The sequence below is a fragment of the Panicum virgatum genome, chromosome 5N (assembly GCF_016808335.1).
Source record: "Panicum virgatum strain AP13 chromosome 5N, P.virgatum_v5, whole genome shotgun sequence".
Taxonomy (NCBI): Eukaryota; Viridiplantae; Streptophyta; class Magnoliopsida; order Poales; family Poaceae; genus Panicum; species Panicum virgatum.
This window is the reverse complement of record NC_053149.1, coordinates 7,666,079-7,686,393: the sequence shown is the minus strand read 5'-3', so window position 1 is coordinate 7,686,393 and position 20,315 is coordinate 7,666,079. Positions and strand designations below refer to the sequence as shown.

The 20,315-nt window shown below is 49.4% G+C and overlaps 1 protein-coding gene across 1 annotated transcript; it reads left to right on the top strand.

Annotated features, from left to right (window-relative positions):
- Positions 1–18,274: 18,274 nt before the first annotated feature.
- LOC120674498 (probable LRR receptor-like serine/threonine-protein kinase At3g47570) lies at positions 18,275–19,307 on the top strand (the record flags this gene model as incomplete). Its single annotated transcript, XM_039955669.1, has 1 exon — positions 18,275–19,307. A coding segment is annotated over exon 1 (759 nt), but the record flags the coding sequence as incomplete, so codon positions are not given.
- Between the last annotated feature and the right edge of the window lie 1,008 nt (positions 19,308–20,315).

Here is a 20,315-nt window from a genome sequence, read left to right as displayed (position 1 = left end):
TCTAAAAGTGTGACCAATCTATTATTGCTCTATTTAAATCTAAGTTATTCAAAAAATAGTCTTAACTAAAAGCAAACAAATATTATGAAAATAAAAAAAATTAATCTAAATTACCGAGATGTATCATAATAATAAATAGGTTATATTTTTAGAAAACTTTTGATATCCCTGTCATAACTTATGAATATTTTAGTTTAAATTTGAATATTTTTAATTCTCACAAAATATAAAACCACCTTGGAAACCGCTCCAAGGTCCAAATTTACACTGTTTTGATAGTTGAATGGCTTATGTTTTCCGGTTTTATAGTTAAATGTTGAAAATCGGACTTTTGCGATAGTTGGGAGGTGTAAACTGAACTTCTCTCTATTTTATTTGGACTCTTGTAACCCGAACAATTTTCAATAAACTTTTCAGGAATTTTTAGATCTTCAGAATACATGAAACGAATTAGGTTACCGAACAGACAACCCGACTCCCTGTACCTTCGTGATAGTCCCTGGATCAATCGCTATCACGTACAGAATACATTTCAGGCAGTAAACATAGTCATACCATCGATAAACAGTACATTCACGGGTTTAATTATTACAGCATCCGGAGATGTGCAGTATGAATCTCCGAGTACAAGCCCGCTGGGCTAAATGCGAAGCAAACAGAAAACGTAGTGATAACTAGGCCTCCGGCCGACTTCTTCTGGGATCTCCTCCTCCACAGGCATCCTTGAGCGTAGCACCACCTCAGTCGTACCATCCATCGTCGTTGTAGTCGTCCTCCGGGTCGGAACCTGCATATACCCAGGCTATCCCCAAGGTCGGGATAGGTCCACATCACCATCCGCATGTAGCATATATGTGGATGCATAATGGTTTAAAATAATGCCATGGATATGCTATGTCTTCCTATGCAAGCATTATATATATATATATATATATATATATATATATATATATATATATATATATATATATATATATATATATATATATATATCATCCGAAACTCCTTCAAACACGGGCAGCTCCGGCAGCCCGGACTCCCGCTCTCCTATCTTCCTCTACAAGCATCCCAACCCTGGTTCGGTGTGGGAACTCCCTCTCCCCGCACCTCAGCTGCTATCCGAGCAGGAAAGTAGACTACAGGGAGGTAGAACAATATATGTGGATCTACCTACGATGTGAAGTCAGATCCAGAGTTGTACATGATCGAGTACGCGGCTATACATATAGTTTTCACCCTGCAGGGGTTGTACACATGTACCCACTCGCCCCGAATCCAGCCGGCAAGCAACTCCAACTATTTCCGAGGCACCAGTCCCGAAACTAACGGCTACAACACCAATCTGCTCCCGGTTTGAGTTGCATCCTCCCGCAAGAGGTCGCCCGGGGCTGTGAAGCAATCTAGAATGGGATTACCAGGAATCCTACCGATCGAAGGCTATAGGTCAGCCCTCTCCCTCTAACACTGATACTCTATCCTCCTACAGTTTTGATGCCGCGCATAGCTAGCCCAGTCTGGGTCCACCCTCATAATGGATAAGTGACGTGCACGTTTGACATAGTTCCGTCTCTAGGGTCCACAAAGTCAAGTCCTTAATCAAGCCGACGCAAGCATCTTCGTCCAAACGGGCATCCCGTCAACACGGTCTGCAGTCGGCACCCATAACAGATATCGCCCTCCTAACTCCTCCGTAGTTCCCGAAGGAATGGTCTTGCACCCGCCACAGGTGTCTGTCACCCATCACAGGTGCTCAGCAGGATCGTGCCCAACACACATATCCCCAGCTCCCAATCCGAAGATCGGGGAAAAGTCTGCTCGGCCCCGCTAAAATCCTAGTCACCAACTCCTATATGTGGTGGCAACTTCATGCAAGCAAGGACTATCATAACATGGATTCCCATACAAGTATCTCACTCATAGTAGCCAAAGAATTCATCAATTCAAGGTAAGTATAGGTAAGCAAGGAATACAGTAAATAAAGTGGCCATGCAAGCTCATCACATCTCACACAATGTAGTAGCGTAGCGTATCTAGCAAGCAATGCCTAATAGGTATTCAAAGTAAGGATGGGCGTGAACCTGGCGGTTCTTCGTAGTACTCCCAGAACTCGGGGTAGTCCTGCTTTCCGGTCAGCTCTTCGGTGTCGGGTCCTATTCGTAAATACAGGGAAACATTAGGACCAAAGTGCAAAGATGCATAAAACTCCTCCAAATAAGATCCAAATCTAGACAAAGCCTACTCTAATGGGTAGATCATGATTTTAGAAGAATTATGAAACTAGTTTCATAATTTTCGGAGCTACGGTTGATTTATTATGATTTTTCCAAGATCAAAAGCATTTCTGAAATAATAAAAGAATTTCGAAAAACATTAAAGAATATCAGTGACATGTGGCAGCCTCTGGGCGTGCCACGTGGCATACTGACATCAGCATGACATCATCCAGGGGGACGGCCGGCGCTGACATCAGCATGGCCCATGCTGACGTCAACGCTGACCAGTCAACGGGTCAACGGTCCACGGGCCCACTGGTCAGCCTCTGGGTCTCACCGACAGGTGGGACCCGCGTGTCAGTGTCATGAAAAGGAAAAAAAAGGAAAAGGAAAACGTGTTAACGTGCCGAAAGAGACGCCGGGCTCCTCCTCTTCTTGGGCTTCTTGGTCCAGATCTGGCGCATCTCCCTTTTTTTTTCTTTTCTCCTCTACGGTTGACGGCTCCGGCCCACTTGTCGGCGACTCCTGGATCCCGTGCGGCTCCTTCTTGATCTGGTGCGAACTCTAGTGCGTGTGTGCGTGTGTGTGTTGCCAGTGCATAAGGCGCTCGTCTAGGCTTGCCATGCCGCGAACGCGACGTCGCGGCGCGGGCGTGGTCACCATGGCACAACAGCAAGGCGGCGGCGACGGTTCTTGGTGCAAGGTGGGCAAAGACTCGTCCTTGGGCATTGGCACACACGCGTGAGCACTGGATAGGCCAAAGGCACGGCCTTTGGCCAGTGCGTGGGCACGCTCATCGGCAAGGCCATGGCGCGCTGGCGGCGGCGCGGCTCACCACTGCAAAGCAGCGGTGGCGATCTGCAATCGGCAAGAGGGCAAAGGCACCTCCTTGGTGGTCCGGGCATGGGAAAACGCACGCGTGTGGGCACCTAGGGTCCCAGGGCCGCGGCGTGGCCGCGCACTGCACGGCGGCGCTAGGTGATCGTCGGCGGGCTGTGGGTTACGGCGGTGCGGCTCGTCGAGCTCCTGCAGGCGCACACACACAAGGGGAAAAGGGCTCCCTAGGGCTGTCTAGGATCAGCTCAGCGGCGGCCAAGGCATCGCCGGAACAAGGGGAGGGTAGGCGAGGCGGAACGGCGGCGCTCACCTGGCGGGCTCGTGGACGAAGGGCTCGGAGCGGTGGCGATTCGGTGTAGGCGGGCCGAAGCAGTGCCGTGCAACGCTGCTACGGTGGCATGGAGCTTCGGATCTCTGGCGTGGGGAAGCTCCGGTGGTGGGTCCTCCTCCTCCTTCTTCTCCTTCCCCTCTCCTCTGTTTCTTCCCCTCTTCTTGGTGGCGGCGACGAAAGGGGAATTCCCTTGGTGGCTAGGGTTTTCGGGGTGCGGCCGCGGGGTTTATATAGGCGGGGTGCTAGGGTTTTGGCCCGGACGCCGAAAAAGGTCGGCGGCGATGTGATGGTCGCTGAGTGAGGGTACGTGGCGGCATCAAGGGCTCCGCAGCTAGGGTTTTTCTGGGCGCGGGCGGGTCGTGCGCGCGTGGCGGGAATCAGGGCCGACCGCGGGGGTAGACGCGGGCGTCAGCAGGGCAGCTGGCCGGCGGGAGACACGCTCCGTGCGTTGTCGCGGAGTGCCGCGGTGAAAGCAGAGGCGAGGCGCGGTTGTGGGGGAAGAAAGGTAAAGCTGACAGGTGGGGCCCGCCTGTCAGTGACATAAGGCAGCGGACGGGCGACGCGGGCTGAGGCAGGCCGGTGGGGTGTTAACGGATCGTTGCGGACTGGGCCAGCTGGGCCGTCTCGGGCTCGCCCGCGCGCGTGGGCGCGCGCGGTGGGCTGGGTCAGAAAGGGAGGTTTGGGCCTGGGTTGAGTTAGTATAGGTTAGCTTTTGTATTTGTTTTGAATGGCATAATTCAAATCAAATACCACCCAAATTCAAACCGAACCACTCAAAACTCGAGTTGAAACATAGAAAGGCAACAAAACCCAATAAACTCCTATTACCACACACTGACATTAGGGTCCTTGTGTTAAGTTTTACAAATTAAACTCTAGGAATTTGGGGAAGGTTAGCATTAACCTTAAGTGACCCTAGCTAATAACACTTCCAAGCAAAAGTTTTTGAAAACTCATATTTTTAGAAGAATATAACATTACGTAAAATTATGGAATGTTACAGTCTCCCCCCCCTCACGAGAATCTCGTCCCCGAGATTAGAGGTTTACCTGGGTTTCGAACAAGTGTGGGTACTTCTCCTTCAGGTCGTCTTCCTTCTCCCAAGTGGCCTCCCGTTCTGTGTGGTTGCTCCACAGAACCTTGCAATACGGTATTGCGGTCCTCCTTGTCTCTTTAACTACTCTGTCCAGTATCTTCTCAGGATATTCCATGTACTCAAGGGTATCCTGCAAATCCACTGCCTCTGTGGGTATTGATTCCTCTAGCACTCGTAGACATCTGCGTAACTGTGACACATGGAACACTGAGTGTACTCCAGCAAGCTCTTCTGGCAGCTGTAGCTTGTAAGCTAACTCTCCAACTCGCTAGATAACTGGGTAGGGTCCTACATATCTCGGTGCAAGCTTCCCTTTTACGTGGAACCTTTGTGTTCCTCGAAGCGGCGATACCTTCAGGTATGCATGATCTCCAACCTCGAAGGTGACTTCTCTTCGCTTTTTGTCGGCATAGCTTTTCTGCTTGCTCTGGGCTATTTTCAAGTTCTCACGCAGCTTGGTCACATTCTCCACTGCTTCCTCGATTGATTCTGGACCAAAGAAAGGTCGTTCTCCGACTTCTGACCACATCAACGGGGTTCTGCACTTTCTCCCGTATAATGCCTCAAAGGGTGACATCTTGAGGCTAGCTTGGAAACTGTTATTGTAGGTGAACTCTGCATACGGTAAGCTTTTCTCCCAGTCTGAGCCATAGGTCAGAACACATGCTCTTAGCAAGTCTTCGAGTATTTGATTGACTCTTTCGGTCTGGCCATCTGTCTGTGGGTGGTAAGCAGAGCTGTACTCTAGAGTGGTCCCAATGGATCATGCAAGCTCTTCCAGAACCGGGTGATGAACTGTGGACCTCTATCTGACACTATGCTCTTGGGTGCCCCATGCAATCGCAAAATGTTGTTGACGTACAAATCTGCCAACTTGCCAACTCTGAAATTCTCCCTGACGGGTATGAAATGAGCTACTTTGGTCAATCTGTCGACTATCACCCATATGGCATCATGTTCGTTCTGAGTTCGGGGTAATCCCATGATGAAATCCATGCTGATATCATCCCATTTCCACACTGGAATGTCCAAGGGTTTGAGCAGTCCTGCCGGACGCTAGTGCTCGGCCTTGATTCTTCTACTTGTGTCACATTTTGCCACATACTCGGCAATGTCAGTTCTCATATTGTTCCACCAGAATCGATCCATGAGGTCTTGGTACATCTTGGTACTCCCTGGGTGTATTGAGTATTTGGAGTTGCGACCTTCATTCAAGATTTCTCCACGGATTTGTTCATCCCGGGGGACACATATTCGGTTCTTCAACCACAAGGTTCCTTGTTCGTCGACTCTGTAGTCTGCTGCTTTTCCCCTCTTCATTAAATCTAGTATTTCCTGGATCTCGGGACACGGTTTCTGTGCTTCACGAATTCTGTCCTCAAGATCATATTTGATGGTCAATTCGCTCAACTGCCCTCGTTCAACTATTTCTAGCTTCAGTTTCTCTAGCTCCTCGCATAGTTCGGGCTGTTCATTGCGAACCATTACATTACTGCAGTAGCTCTTCCTGCTGAGTGCATCTGCCACAACATTGGCCTTTCCAGGATGGTACTGGATGTTGAGATCGTAGTCCTTGATCAGTTCCAGCCATCTTCTCTGCCTCATGTTCAGTTCTGACTGGGTGAAAAGTACTTCAATCTCTTATGATCAGTGTAGATGTCACACTTGTTGCCGATCAGGTAGTGCCTCCATATCTTCAGTGCGTGCACAACTGCTGCGAGCTCAAGGTCGTGGGTCGGGTAGTTCTCTTCGTGCTTTCGTATCTATCGCAAAGCATAGGCAACAACCTTGCCTTCTTGCATTAGTACGCAACCTAGACCTTGGCGAGAAGCATCACAATATACCACGAAATCCTTTCGGATATCCGGGAGAGTGAGGACTGGGGTAGTAGTGAGCTTAGACTTGAGATCCTGGAAACTGGCTTCGCATTTTCCTGACCATACGAACGGTACTCCATTCTTGAGTAACTCCGTCATTGGCTTGGCTATCTTGGAGAATTTTTTGATGAACCGGCGATAGTATCCGGCCAATCCCAGAAAACTCCTGATATCTGTGACATTCTTCGGTTGCTGCCATTCGGTCATGGCTTCGATCTTGGCGGGATCTACTGCAACACCTTCTGCTGTCAGAACATGGCCTAAGAATGCAACCTTCTCTAGCCAAAACTCGCACTTGCTGAACTTGGCGTATAGCTAGTTCTGCCTCAGCTTCTCGAGCACGATCCGCAGATGCTCTGCATGTTCTTCGGCGATTTCGGAGTAGATCAGGATGTCGTCGATGAAGACTATGACAAACTTATCCAACTCCTCCATAAACACCTTGTTCATCATATTCATGAAGTAGGCTGGTGCATTGGTCAAACCAAAGGATACGGCGGTGAATTCATACTGATCATATCTGGTCACAAAGGTTGTCTTCGGAATATCACCAGGACGTATCTTCATCTGATGGTAGCCGGATCTTAGGTCAATCTTGCCGAAGAACTTGGCTTTCTTGAGTTGATCCAACAAGTCATCAATCCTGGGCAATGGGTACTTATTCTTGATTGTTACCGCATTCAAGGAACGGTAATCAATGCACAATCTCATGGTTCCGTCCCTTTTCTTCACAAATAGAACAGGCGATCCCCACGAGGAAGCACTAGGTCGGATATACTCCTTATCTATCAACTCTTTCAACTGTCTCTTTAGTTCTACCAGTTCTTCCACCGACATACGATAGGGCCGTTTGGCGATCGGGGCTGTGCCTGGCACGAGGTCGATCGCAAACTCAATGTCCCTGTCACGCGGCAGTCCTGGCAACTCTTCCGGAAATACATCTGGGTACTCACATACTACCGGCACATCGAAGAGTGTCTTCTCTTCTGTACCGTCTAGATGGTACACTCTCGGTACATCGCGGGATTTCAGGGGTTCTACCTCTATCTTCTTCCCACTAGGGTGTTCTAAGATTACAAGTCGAGGTGAGCAAGAAATGACTCCCTTATGTTTGGTTAACCAATCCATTCCTAAGATTACATCTATCCCTTCTGACTTCAACACTGTCAGATCAGCCCTAAAAGGCATACCTTGGATCATAATCTTCACCCCACTGCACTCAAGGGTACACCTAAGGTCTCCAAGTGGGGAACTAGTTACTATAGGCCATCTTCTAGTGGTCATGGGGAGGGAGTGTTGCGTGGCAAACTTGGTAGAAATATAGGAGTTGGTTGCTCCGGAATCAAATAAAACCAAAGCTGTTGCACCATTAATTGGATACTTACCTGTGACCACTTCAGGCGCATCGCGAGCTTCCTCCTCAGTCATGTGGTTCAGATGCCCATGGTCGGCGGTGTGAGGCGTCTGCGTATGCCTGCCAGCAGGTGTTGGTGCACGAGCAGGCGTCTGTGTCTTCTTATCGGGACACTCGAAGGACTTGTGGCCCGGCTTGTGGCAGGCGAAGCAAACAACCGGAGCGGTACCAGTGTTGGCTCACTGACCCTGCTGGAAGCGGTTGTAGCCTTCTCCTCCTTGAGTTGGTCCCATGTTGTAGCTGGGCTGATTGTTGCTTCCTCCGAAGTTCTGGTTTGGAGGGTTGGAGCCAGAGCGGAAGTTGTTCCTGGACAGGGGCGGTGGTGCGTTCCTGGTCCTCTGGAAGGGGTGGTCGTGGATCTGCTGATCAGCCCACCTCTTCTTGGTGCATTGACAGTCCTCCCATCCGAGCCTCTCCCTTTCGATGGCGATGCACCGGTTCACCATGTGGCGGAGCGTAGGGAACTCGCACCCGGCCACTGTCTGGCGAATCCTGTAGTGCAACCCATGTTGGAACTAGAACTGCTTCTTTTCCTTAGTGTTGGTGTCATTGGGGGCATACCTCATCATCTTCGTGTAGTGTTGCTCGTATTCCTCCACCTTCATGGTACCCTGGGACATGGTACGGAACTCCTGGGCCTTCTGAATCAGAACTTGCCTCGGCATGTGTTGGTCGCGGAAGGCCTTAGCAAATTCCTCCCAAGAGATGTGAGCTGGATCTGCGTGCAGGTCGCAGTAGCTGTCCCACCAGGATTTGGCAGGACCCTCCAGCTGGTGTACTGCAAGGGCGACGCACTCCTCATCATTGCAGTTTGTGAGGTCGAGCTTAGTCTCGATGACCCTGAGCCAGTCATCGGCGTCCATCGGGTCGTCGGAGTGGCTGAACGTAGGAGCCTTCAGGCGGATGAAACGCTCGATCTTGTGGTGCAAACCCTCCTCCTGGTGTCCGGGGTGATGTCCCCCAAAATGGACTCCCTGCTCAGCGAGCTGGGTCAGGCGCTGCATCCACTAGGTCTGAGCAGCCATAACATCGGCGAGGTTAGGCAACAGTGGAGGTGGTGAAGGCACTTGCTGCTGTTGAGGGGCTCTTTGCTGCTGCTGGGGTGCAGCTTCCACCTCGATCTCCTCATCAACCTCTTCTTCTTCTTCCTCTTCGTCTTCTCCTCCTTCCACCTGCCCCACAGGATGTAGAGGGGCTTGGGCAGCTGGGGCTACGCCCCTGCCACGCCCCGCAGGTAGAACGAGCACGGGAGCACGTCCAAGCACTCAGTCAATCATGCATGCAGTACAAGAGACACTGGTGCTTATCCGAGGCTACCTCCTACCCCTTGGATAGCTCACCCAACACACGCTCTAAGGATACATTGTGAAAAACTCAAAAAGGGTGACTCTTATCGATTACATGACATCTCATGACAACTCTGCCGGTATTTGACCTTCGGCACAACATTACTCATGACTCTCACGCCGGAATGGGACATCGACGGCTACTACACTACAACTACCTTATTCTGACTCCACTACCCATACTCTACTCTGGGCGGGGATGCTTGCGGAACGGAAATACTCTCTTATACTTCTTGGGGTAGTCGGCGGGGAAGATCGGTCTAATGGTCTCCAGTCCCTGCAGAACCTCTAGGGTCTCAACTGCCGGTGGCAGGCTCTCGTACGAGAAGCGGTGCAGGTGTAGGTCAGTAGGAATCGGTTGGAAGTCCTCCCTGCAGATCTCTATATAACTCCTTCAAACGCGGGCAGCCCCGGCAGCCCGGACTCCCAGTCTCCTATCTTCCTCTACAAGCATCCCAACCCAGGTTTGGTGCGGGAACTCCCTCTCCCCGCACCTCAGCTGCTATCCGAGCAGAAAAGTAGACTAGAGGGAGGTAGAACAATATATGTGGATCTACCTACGATGTGAAGCCAGATCCAGAATTGTACATGACCGAGTACGCGGCTATACGTATAGTTTTCACCCTGCAGTAGTTGTACACCTATACCCACTCGCCCCGAATCCAGCCAGCAAACAACTCCAACTGTTTTCGAGGCACCAGTCCCGAAACTAACGGCTACGGCACCAATCTGCTCCCGGTTTGGGTTGTATCCTCTCACAAGAGGTCGCCCGGGACTGTGAAGCAATCTAGAATGGGATTACCAGGAATCCTGCCTATCGAAGGCTATAGGTCAGCCCTCTCCCTCTAACACTGATACTCTATCCTCCTACAGTCTTGATGCCACGCATAGCTAGCCCAGTCTAGGTCCACCCTCATAATGGATAAGTGGCATGCACGTTTGACATAGTTCCGTCTCTAGGGTCCACAAAGTCAAGTCCTTAATCAAGCCGACGCAAGCATCTTCGTCCAAACGGGCATCCCATCAACACGGTCTGCAGTCGGCACCCATTACAAGTATCGCCCTCCTAACTCCTCCATTGTTCCCGAAGGAATGGTCTCGCACCCGCCATAGGTGTCTGTCACCCATCACAGGTGCTCAGCAGGATCGTGCCCAACACACATATCCCCAGCTCCCAATCCGAAGATCGGGGAAAAGTCTGCTTGGCCCCGCTAAAATCCTAGTCACCAACTCCTATATGTGGTGGCAACTTCATGCAAGCAAGGACTATCATAACATGGATTCCCATACAAGTATCTCACTCATAGTAGCCAAAGCATTCATCAATTCAAGGTAAGTATAGGTAAGCAAGGAATACGGTAAATAAAGTGGCCATGCAAGCTCATCACATCTCACACAATGTAGTAGCGTAGCGTATCTAGCAAGCAATGCCTAATAGGTATTCAAAGTAAGGATGGGCGTGAACCTGGCGGTTCTTCGTAGTACTCCTGGAACTCGGGGTAGTACTGCTCTCTGGTCAGCTCCTCGGTGTCGGGTCCTATTCGTAAATACGGGGAAACATAATGACCAAAGTGCAAAGATGCACAAAACTCCTCCAAATAAAATCCAAATCCTGACAAAGCCTACTCTAACGAGTAGATCATGATTTTAGAAGAATTATGAAACTAGTTTCATAATTTTCGGAGCTACGGTTGATTTATTATGATTTTTCCAAGATTAAAAGCATTTTTGAAATTAATAAAAGAATTTAGGAAAACATAAAAGAATATCAGTGACACGTGGCAGCCTCTGGGCGTGCCACGTGGCATGTTGACGTCAGCATGACGTCATCCAGGGGGACGGCCGGCGTTGACGTCAGCATGGTCCATGCTGACGTCAGCGTTGACCGCTCAACATTGACCGGTCAACTGGTCAACAGACTTGTGGGCCCACGGGCCCACTGGTCAGCCTCTGGGTCTCACCGACAGGTGGGATCCGCGTGTCAGTGTCGTGAAAAGGAAAAAAAGGAAAAGGAAAATGTGTTAACGGGCCGAAAGAGACGCCGGGCTCCTCCTCTTCTTGGGCTTCTTGGTCCAGATCCGGCCGATCTCCCTTCTTTTCTTTTTCTTCTTTTCTCCTCTACGGCTGACGGCTCCGGCCCACTTGTCGGTGACTCCTGGATCCCGTGCGGCACCTTCTTGATCCGGTGCGAACTCCAGTGCGCGTGTGTGTGTGTTGCCAGCGCATAAGGCGCTCGTCTAGGCTTGCCATGCCGCGAACGCGACGTCGCGGCGCGGGCGTGGTCACCATGGCACAACAGCAAGGCGGCGGCGACGGTTCTTGGTGCCAAGGCGGGCAAAGGCCAGTCCTTGGGCGTCGGCACACACGCGCGGGCACTGGATTGGCCAAAGGCGCGGCCTTTGGCCAGCGCGTGGGCACGCTCGTCGGCAAGGCCATGGCGAGGCCATGGCGCACTAGCGGCGGCACGGCTCACCACTGCAAAGCAGCGGCGGCGATGCGCAGGCGGCAAGAGGGCAAAGGCACCTCCTTGGTGGTCCGGGCTTGGGAAAACACACGCGCGCGGGCACCTGGGAGCACACGATGGGAAGGTAAGGAGCCAGTGAGGGTTGAAGTATCCGCAGCATCTACAGCAACCGAAGTCATGACCATGGAAGCCGGCATAGAGGTGGCTGCAGCCAGGACTACAACAATAGTTGGCGAGTCAGGATCAAGTTCAGGGAAGACAGCAGTAGGGACCTCCGGCGATGCGGGAGGTATGGCATCAGAGGTGGCCATCTACAGTGTAGGAGCAGAGGTCAACTCAACAAAGCTGGAGGCCACCCTCGTTGGAGAAGCGTTTACATCGGGGCAATGCAGTTTGGGGTCGGTGTGGTCGCCAGCACAAGAGATGCACCCCTTTCAGGAGTCATGCTGAGCATGGGGTGCGCGTCCATGAAGGCAGGGGTGGACGCCGGCAATGGTGGTGCATCCAAGGCAGTCATGAAGCAGCGCTTGGGGATCTCGATGACCTTGTCGGAGGTGGTCGCAGGCACCGAAGGTGCGACCATGGAGGCCATAGAGCATGACACAGCGGGTGCCGCCTCGACAGAGCTGGTCACCGGTTCCATTAGTGTGTGTGTGGTCGCAACGACGGTGGTAGTTGGTGCAACTTCATTGTTTGCCTTGGGCGTGCCTGTTGAAGCAGATGTCCACACAGCTTCAAGCATAGGAGACCATGCGCAGGCCTCTTCGGGAAAAAGGCCGTCTCCATGAGCGTCTTGTACCGGGGCGGCAGCCTCCAGCTCGACCTTGTTCAGCGAGAGGACTACAGAGGGCACCTCGATCTTCATCGTTGGGCCATTGTGTCTTGCTGGGCCAGTTGTTGCTGCATTGTCTGAGCCCATCGTGGAGGCCATAGCGATGGGCCCACCTATACAATGATGGCCATCTTCTTCAACAATAGGCCGCGTTAATGCTGCATGAACCCCAGGCGTGGCGGATGGCTTGATGGACAAATCATCAACGCCTCCAACCAACGGGATTGCCGAATCTCGAGGGGCTACTCCCCCATCGCCCGAGGGCAGATCAATGATGAGGGCTGCCAAGTGATCAATGACCTCCTCGATAGTTGGCGGGTTGCATGGGGAACCCGCTGCGGTCGCCGCCTTGTTGGCCGGCCGGAGGAGAGGCGCCCAGAGATCGAGAGTCACGTCGTCGGCGACGACCACCACCATGGCTGGTCGAAGGAGGAGCCGGGGTTGCACCAACACCTGCAGACCACCCAGCATCCAGCACCATAGTGATTTGAACTTCATAGGACAGAGCCCACTTCAGTGGAGGAGCTTCATCAACCGGTGCAGGTGGCTCCACCACGACAAGATCCATGGCAGCTAGAATCTCTTCTGGATGAGAACACCAGGCGGAGAGCTAGAACATAGAGTAGTCCCGGTGATCCACCATGTCAGGGTGCAGTGCACGTACCCAACACCATTCGTCCAAGAGGTGTTCCACCGTATCAAGCTCCCAGACATGCGCCAGGATTCCACGAACCTCAACGACGACGGTAGGGTGACACTTGTAGAATTCTTGAACCGAGACCACCGTCGGCAATGCAGTGTGATCTGAGATATCTGGATTGGTTTCTCTTCGTTGTAGACATGGACAACATCATCTTCATTAGAAAGAAACAACAGGACCTCGTTAGGGCTCAAGTGATGTGTTGGGTATTTTAACGATGCGAATTAATCCGCAAGCGCACAGATACCGTCGTAGCTTTCACCTGTGAGTATTCAAGGGTATCATATCCACAGGGAACGTGTGTGCACTAACTTCTAACTCAGCCGGTCCAAGGACACACCAAGGATAGGTGGCCAGACTGGTGAGGATTCCTGCGGTAGAACTAAGAATGAGTTAAAGGTCGATCTCTCGGGTAAGAATACTCGCTTCGGGCACCGGCTTACCCCTGAAATGGTTAGGAGACTCCAGCCAACAGCTCTACGCTATATCCGAACGTGGAGGACTACTAAGGACCAACAGGGCTGTCACCACCTGCGGCCTACCTCACAGACCGTGGGATATAAGGTAAACAAAAGTAATCCTTAGCCTAGACACCATGTCTACACTACTGATTACTATCGTAGCCTGACTACTTCAGAATTCCCGTAGCAACCTACGACACTCTGTATAAATACAGAGCGATGAACCCGCGAGTAAGAGAACTGATCTCACTCAAACAAAAGTACTATGCAAGACAAGAATCACAAATACTAACTTACTCATACTGAAGGAAGCTAGTATCCATAGAGATACAAGTTGGAGAAGAGCGCCGACAGGCTGGCGCCCCTCCGAACTACTCCTCACCCTCCTGCTACTCTAAGCACTAGCCTAGGTAGCGCCTCGCCTTTGCAACGGAGCACAAGTTCTACATGATGGTGGTGTGTTGAATTGGGGGCTCTCCTCCTCCTTATATAGCCCTCCAAGAGTGGATCCTTGGGTGAACTTTCGAGGTGGTACCATCTGGAGCCGGCGTAGGGGACGTGGTGAGAGTTTGCAGGAGAAAGATAGGCCTGATTGGGCCCAGTAGGGGGTCGGGTGACCCAAGGGTTCGGCCAACCCCTTTCTGAGTCCGTCAGGCCTCATCTTCGGCCTGTGGACTCCCTGTGGGCTCCCTATGTTGGCTTGTGGGTGTCCCCCAAAAGTTAAGTGGGTTAAGCTTATCATTTGGCCTTCGGATCCTTGTGTCTGCTTCTGGTTTTGTCGAAAGTGTGTTTTCTCTTGGGCTTGAGCTGATTTACTTCTGGATGTGGGCTCTCTAATTCTCGTGTAGCATGCTCTGAATTGCACGGTTGGCTTCATTTGAGCATGGTTTCCCTCCATATGCAGACACGGTCTCCTTAAAACGGTCATTCACCAAAACTTGTGGAAATGATTAGTATTAAACTCCTATATCTAGTTTGGTGTTTGTTTTGGCATTGTTCTTTGCCAGAGTTGACGGTCAGATATGACACTTAAGGACCGTCAACATGATGCATCATCAATGAGCTGGCCACGAGATCATAGCGGTGAGCAAACTCAGCCACCAGACCGTCAACCAAAACAGCCGTGGGATCGCCAACCACCGGCAACGACAGAGCGCAGCGAAGCTCATCCTCAGCCCTAGCAATCCTTTCCAAATGATCGATGATTTGCCTAGGCCGAGGGACGGCGTTGGCGCAGACCACTCTGGCAGAATTAGCAGCCGGAGCCGTCATAGGGGAATGGTCAGAGCTGGCCGCTGGCGGGTGACCATCCTTAACGTGCCCTATAGCGTGCCACCGCCTGACACGTCAGCAACGACGACACTAGCAGTCAGCATCCTGAGTTCCGTCTTCACCGCCAGAGCAGACAACAGCCAGTGGAGAACCACTATCCAAAACCCCACCAGCAAGGGGAGGAGTCAAAGCAGCACCACCTCCGACCCCATCACCCCCGCTGGCAGCAGAATGACCAACATCCTTGCATCGCTAGATAGCAGTCCGTGGCCGGTCCATCGCCGGAGGACGAGAAGTTGCTGTAGGGCGAGCGACCATGCCTGAGATGGGGTACCATAGGGCCCGATGGCCCAGTCGCCGGCACTTGAAACACCGAGTCAGGTTGTTGTAGGCGGCCGCACGGTGGTCCAGCGAGAAGCAGTTGAAGCACCGCCCATGGAAGTCAGCAGGAACCCGACAACGAGGTCCATGCTCTGTTAGTAGTCGAGCCTTGCGGGAACGGCGGCTTTCCGCCTTCAACCAGACCTCAGCGTCCAGACCATGCTTCAGCAGTGGCGGACGGGCGACTGGGTGTAGCAGCATCCTTGGAGTGGTGTTGTGAGGTGAACTCACCGGCGGGCCAGATGAAGAGCCCGCAGGTGCTGCAGGGATCGCCGCCAGGAGCACCTCCTTAAAGGATAAGGGTATGGCACCGCCACCAGACTTCCCAGATGGTGGAGTGTCCTGACACCAATGCTGGGCCTTGCAGCCCATAGTGGCCGAGGGACCTCGACGATAGTAGAGGAGAGGGAGAGGTGGCCGCCGGGCTCAGGATTGGGTGTGGTGTCGAGGGGGTTGATGGGGGGGGGGGAGGATGGGGGAGATGAAAGAGTTGCCATGTTTCAGTAATCTTTCTATTGTTCTGACAGAAATACAATGTTCTTAGAAATGAGCCACACTGTCTTCTTGAAGGACGAGATTGTCAAGGGGAGCATGGTAGCACGAGAAATTGATCTTGAGGAGAGGTGGTTATATGTACCTACTGCGATGATTTAGGAACCTTTTTTCTTGATGCCTGTTGCTGCTGCATATGGACAACACTTGTTGTTAGTTCTCCTATGGCAACGATGAATGAAGATGAGGAACCTATTGCACAGGATCCTATAGAACCCGTTGTCACACATGAGGAAGAGCAACAAAAGCCTATGTAGAAGAAGTGCCAATCAACGAGGTCCCTAGAAGGTCTCAGAGAGCAAGAAAATCAGCCATCCCTAATGACTACGAAGTCTATGTTAGTAAAGAGATTCAAATGGAGGGTGATCCCGCCTCATCTGAAGAAGCCATGAGAAGCGCTCAGTCATCAAATTGGCTTGAAGCCACGCAAGATTCGATGCGATTAATCAATACCAACGATGTTTGGGACTTAGAAGAAATTTCTATAAATGCACTTGCATTGTCAGCCATGGCATAGATTTTGTGATGTTTTTGGGCTTGATACTGACAAAAAGTGAGCGTCACAAATTAGTGGCACAGTAAGAATCGTCACAAAATTTGTGACAAAAAAAACACGTTTTCCTCACAAAATACATTTTATGACCCACATTAAGCGACGATTGCATTTTGTCACCCGAATGTCACAAATTGCAAAACATAACGAAAATAACCATTTCTGTGACATAAATAGAACGTCACCTAATGTCAAATCTCTTTTAGTGATGGGTCTAAAAAAATGTGACACTTAAGGGAATGTAGAAAGATATAAAGCCTGACTTTTGGTGATTAAAGGCTTCACACAAAGAGAATGAATAGATTATAATGAAATATTTTCTCCAGTCTCATGTAAGGATTCTTTTAGAATTATAATGGCATTAGTGGCACACTATAATTTAGAGTTACATCAGATGGATGCAATGATAGCATTTGTCAACAGGGATTTGTATGAAAAATGTTTACATGGCACAACCTAAAAGTTTGATCGTGGAATGAAAAGACCGTATCGGATGCCGCCTGAAGAAATCCATTTATAGATTAAAACAAGGCTCAAGACAATGGTATTTAAAGTTTGATGAAACAATAAGGAAGTTTAGGTTTAAAAAGAATAAGGAGGACAATTGCATTTATGTAAGAATATGCAAGAATAGGAAATTCATTTTTCCTAATCATGTATGTGGATGACATCTTACTCGCTAATAGTGATGTTAATATGCTATTGGAGACGAAGAAAGTTCTTGTCCTCAAATTTTGATATGAAAAATCTCGGTGAAGCTTCATTTATCTTAGAAATTAAAATTCACCGAGATAGAAGAAAGGGGTTTTTAGGATTATCGCAAAAAGCATACTTAGAAAAGATTCTAAAAAAATATAGTATGCATGCGAGTAAGCCTACACCTGCTCCCATAGGTAAGATAGCGATAGTTTTGCAAAATTCCTATTTCGTAGGAACCCGTATGAGATCGATCAAATGAAAGCAATTCCAGTGCTTCAACCTTCGAAAGCTTACAATATGCTCAAGTATGTACACACCCTGACTTAGCTTATATTATTGGGATACTTGGTAGATATCAGATAAATCCTGGGATATAACACTAGAGAATGGTAAAAAGGCCTCATTCTAACGTATAGAAGATTTGATTCAGATTCAGATTTTGCGGGAGTGTAGACGATAGAAAGTCCACGTTAGGTTACATCTTCACTCTCGCAAGTGGGGCCATATCCTAGAAAAGCTCCAAGCAAACCTATATGTGCAAACCTTTTGTAAGCGGATCTGCAATCATTTTCTTTGTGCTTACATGCTCGAGACTAATAGTATAATCCTGAATTTTTTTTCACAATATAAAACTTTATGTCAATGTGTTTAGCAGCACCACTTGACTTATTGTTGCGAGCATAGAATACTACTGGCTCATTGTGGCAATACATCTTGAGTGGCCTTTCAATGCTGTTGACCATGTAAGCATGTAAGCACAAAGGAAATGCTTGCAGATCCGCTTACAAAAGGCTTGCAGTCTTCTAAGTCCTAACACAAACATTTAGCCAAGCCCCAGAATACTCGTGTAAAAGAGGAACTACAATTATAAGGCATCCTCTTCAATTCACTATGCAGTGAGTGCAAGAAGCCTCGAGAGTCATAAAAAAAGATCACTGAGTGCAAAAAGCCTCAAGTACAAGGCATACTCATACGCGTGAGAAACTATTATAAAGTTATGTAATCTGGTACATGAGTTACCACGTCATATAAATGCTGAAGTAGAGGAGAGATAAGAGAAAAGAAGCGAGCTATATCCAACTGAAACACTGGTTATAAGATATTATATGAGAGGACGAAGTGGACCATCTATTAATGAAATAGTCCATATTAATATATATATTTATTATACGAGTGGGCTGTTAATATGTTATATGAGCTGTAATTAATATGGCACTTGTATAAAATTAGTTCGGATGAGTCTTCTTAGAATTCAGCGCCGCGTGCTTGACCTGGCATTATTGCGAGTTTTAGAACAAGAAATGGGCTGGCAAATCCCATGCTGAGTATGTGCGAGAAAAGAGGAACGCCGCGTGGAAAATGGTACTCAGTCTGGGAGACTCAGAGACAGACGTCCTCCCTGATGAGCACTTCAATTTGACAGCGACACGTACGACGCGCAACGCAGCAGACCATATGGGATTCGCAGTATACATAGCAGCATCAGCGATGTGCTCGGTCTAACCAACAAACCGTCCAACATGGCAATGCGCTCTGTCTCGTTGAGCTCGCTGCTGCTGCTGCTTTTGTCCGCCACCATCTCCTCGGCACCGGCGGCCGGAAAAGCCGGCGACCAAGCGGCGCTGCTTGCCTTCAAAGCCGCGGCAACTAGTGGCGGCTACGGCGACGCGCTCGCTTCCTGGTACACGAATACTGCCAAAAACAACAAAACGATGCAGATAAAGTCTCTTAAAATAGCTCTGATAGCAATTGGCGCACTGTTATTTTTAGCTTTCATTAGCGCTTATGCACTCAACCGCTTGATCTACAAGAAGCTTAGAGGAAGGAAGAAGAGCCCAATTCTACCACCAAAAAGTAGGGAATACTATGAACGAGTCTCTTATCGTTCATTAGCAAATGGGACCAATGGATTTTCAGAAGGCAATTTGCTTGGTAAAGGAAGCTTTGGGGCAGTGTATAAATGCACTTTCCAATATAACAAAACTATTGTTGCTGTGAAGGTTTTTAACCTTGAACAATCGGGATCTACAAGAAGTTTTATGGCTGAATGTAAAGCATTGAGAAGGGTGCGTCACCGTTGTCTCCTAAAGATCATCACATGTTGCTCAAGCATCGATAGCCGAGGTCAAGAGTTCAAGGCATTGGTTTTTGAGTTCATGCCCAATGGTAGCTTAAATGAGTGGCTTCATCCAAAAACTGATACACCTACACTAAGATATACTATGAGTTTAGACCAAAGGCTAGATATTGCTATTGACATCATGGATGCGCTGGACCTATGTTTTTAAAGCGGTAAGGCGAGGCGAGCTGGCGATCCACCACTGCCTTATCGCCTAGGCGACGCTTAGGCGGGCTAAGGTGAGACCTTAAGCAAGGCGAGCCGCCACCGCCTTGTCGCCTAGGCGACGCCTTGAAAACAGAGCTCTGGACTATCTTCATAACCACTGTCAACCATCAATCGTTCATTGCGATCTCAAGCCAAGCAACATCCTTCTCACAAAGGACATGAGAGCCCGAGTTGGAGACTTTGGCATATCAAAAATCCTTCTAGAAAATGCAAAAAACCCAGCAAAATCCTGTAGCACAATTGGAATTAGAGGTTCCATTAGTTATGTTGCTCCAGGTAACCAGTGCTGTTTTGTGTTCGTATTTTATTCATAATTCATAGTTCTTGTATAACCATTACATGCTGATCAATCTTTTCTTTTGCACAATCATAGAGTATGGTGAAGGTGCTTCCATCTCAGTTCTTGGTGATGTCTATAGCCTTGGCATATTATTGCTTGAGATGTTTACAGTGAAAGGATCGTGGCCCAAAAAGGGGAGGGTTGAATTGAGACTTTTTCAAATTTCTATCTAGTCCTTAACCTAGACTAGTATTGCCCAATCTACAAATTTGAAACCTAGTCACTAGAGCATGCTAGCAAAAGGTCCTTAGGTAGGTAAACACACTATCATGATCATTTTGTCTAAAAGGTTTCACACTAGCAAGATCAAAACCTAAGCAATAGTTCACACTACCATGCAAGTTGTCCTAGTCAAACTACAAGCAATCAAAAGCAAGAATAACAATAAAAGGATTTAATTGCTTGAAATAAAAGTAAGGGACACGAGACAACCGGATTTTTTCCCGTGGTATCAAGGAGTTGACGCTCCCCCCTAATCCACGTTGGAGCACCCACACAAGGGTATAGCTCCCTTGCTTCACCAAGGAGCAAGTGATCACTAAGAATGCTCCTTCTCCATCTCCGGAACGGCGAGCTTCACACCGTGTACAATCTTCTTGT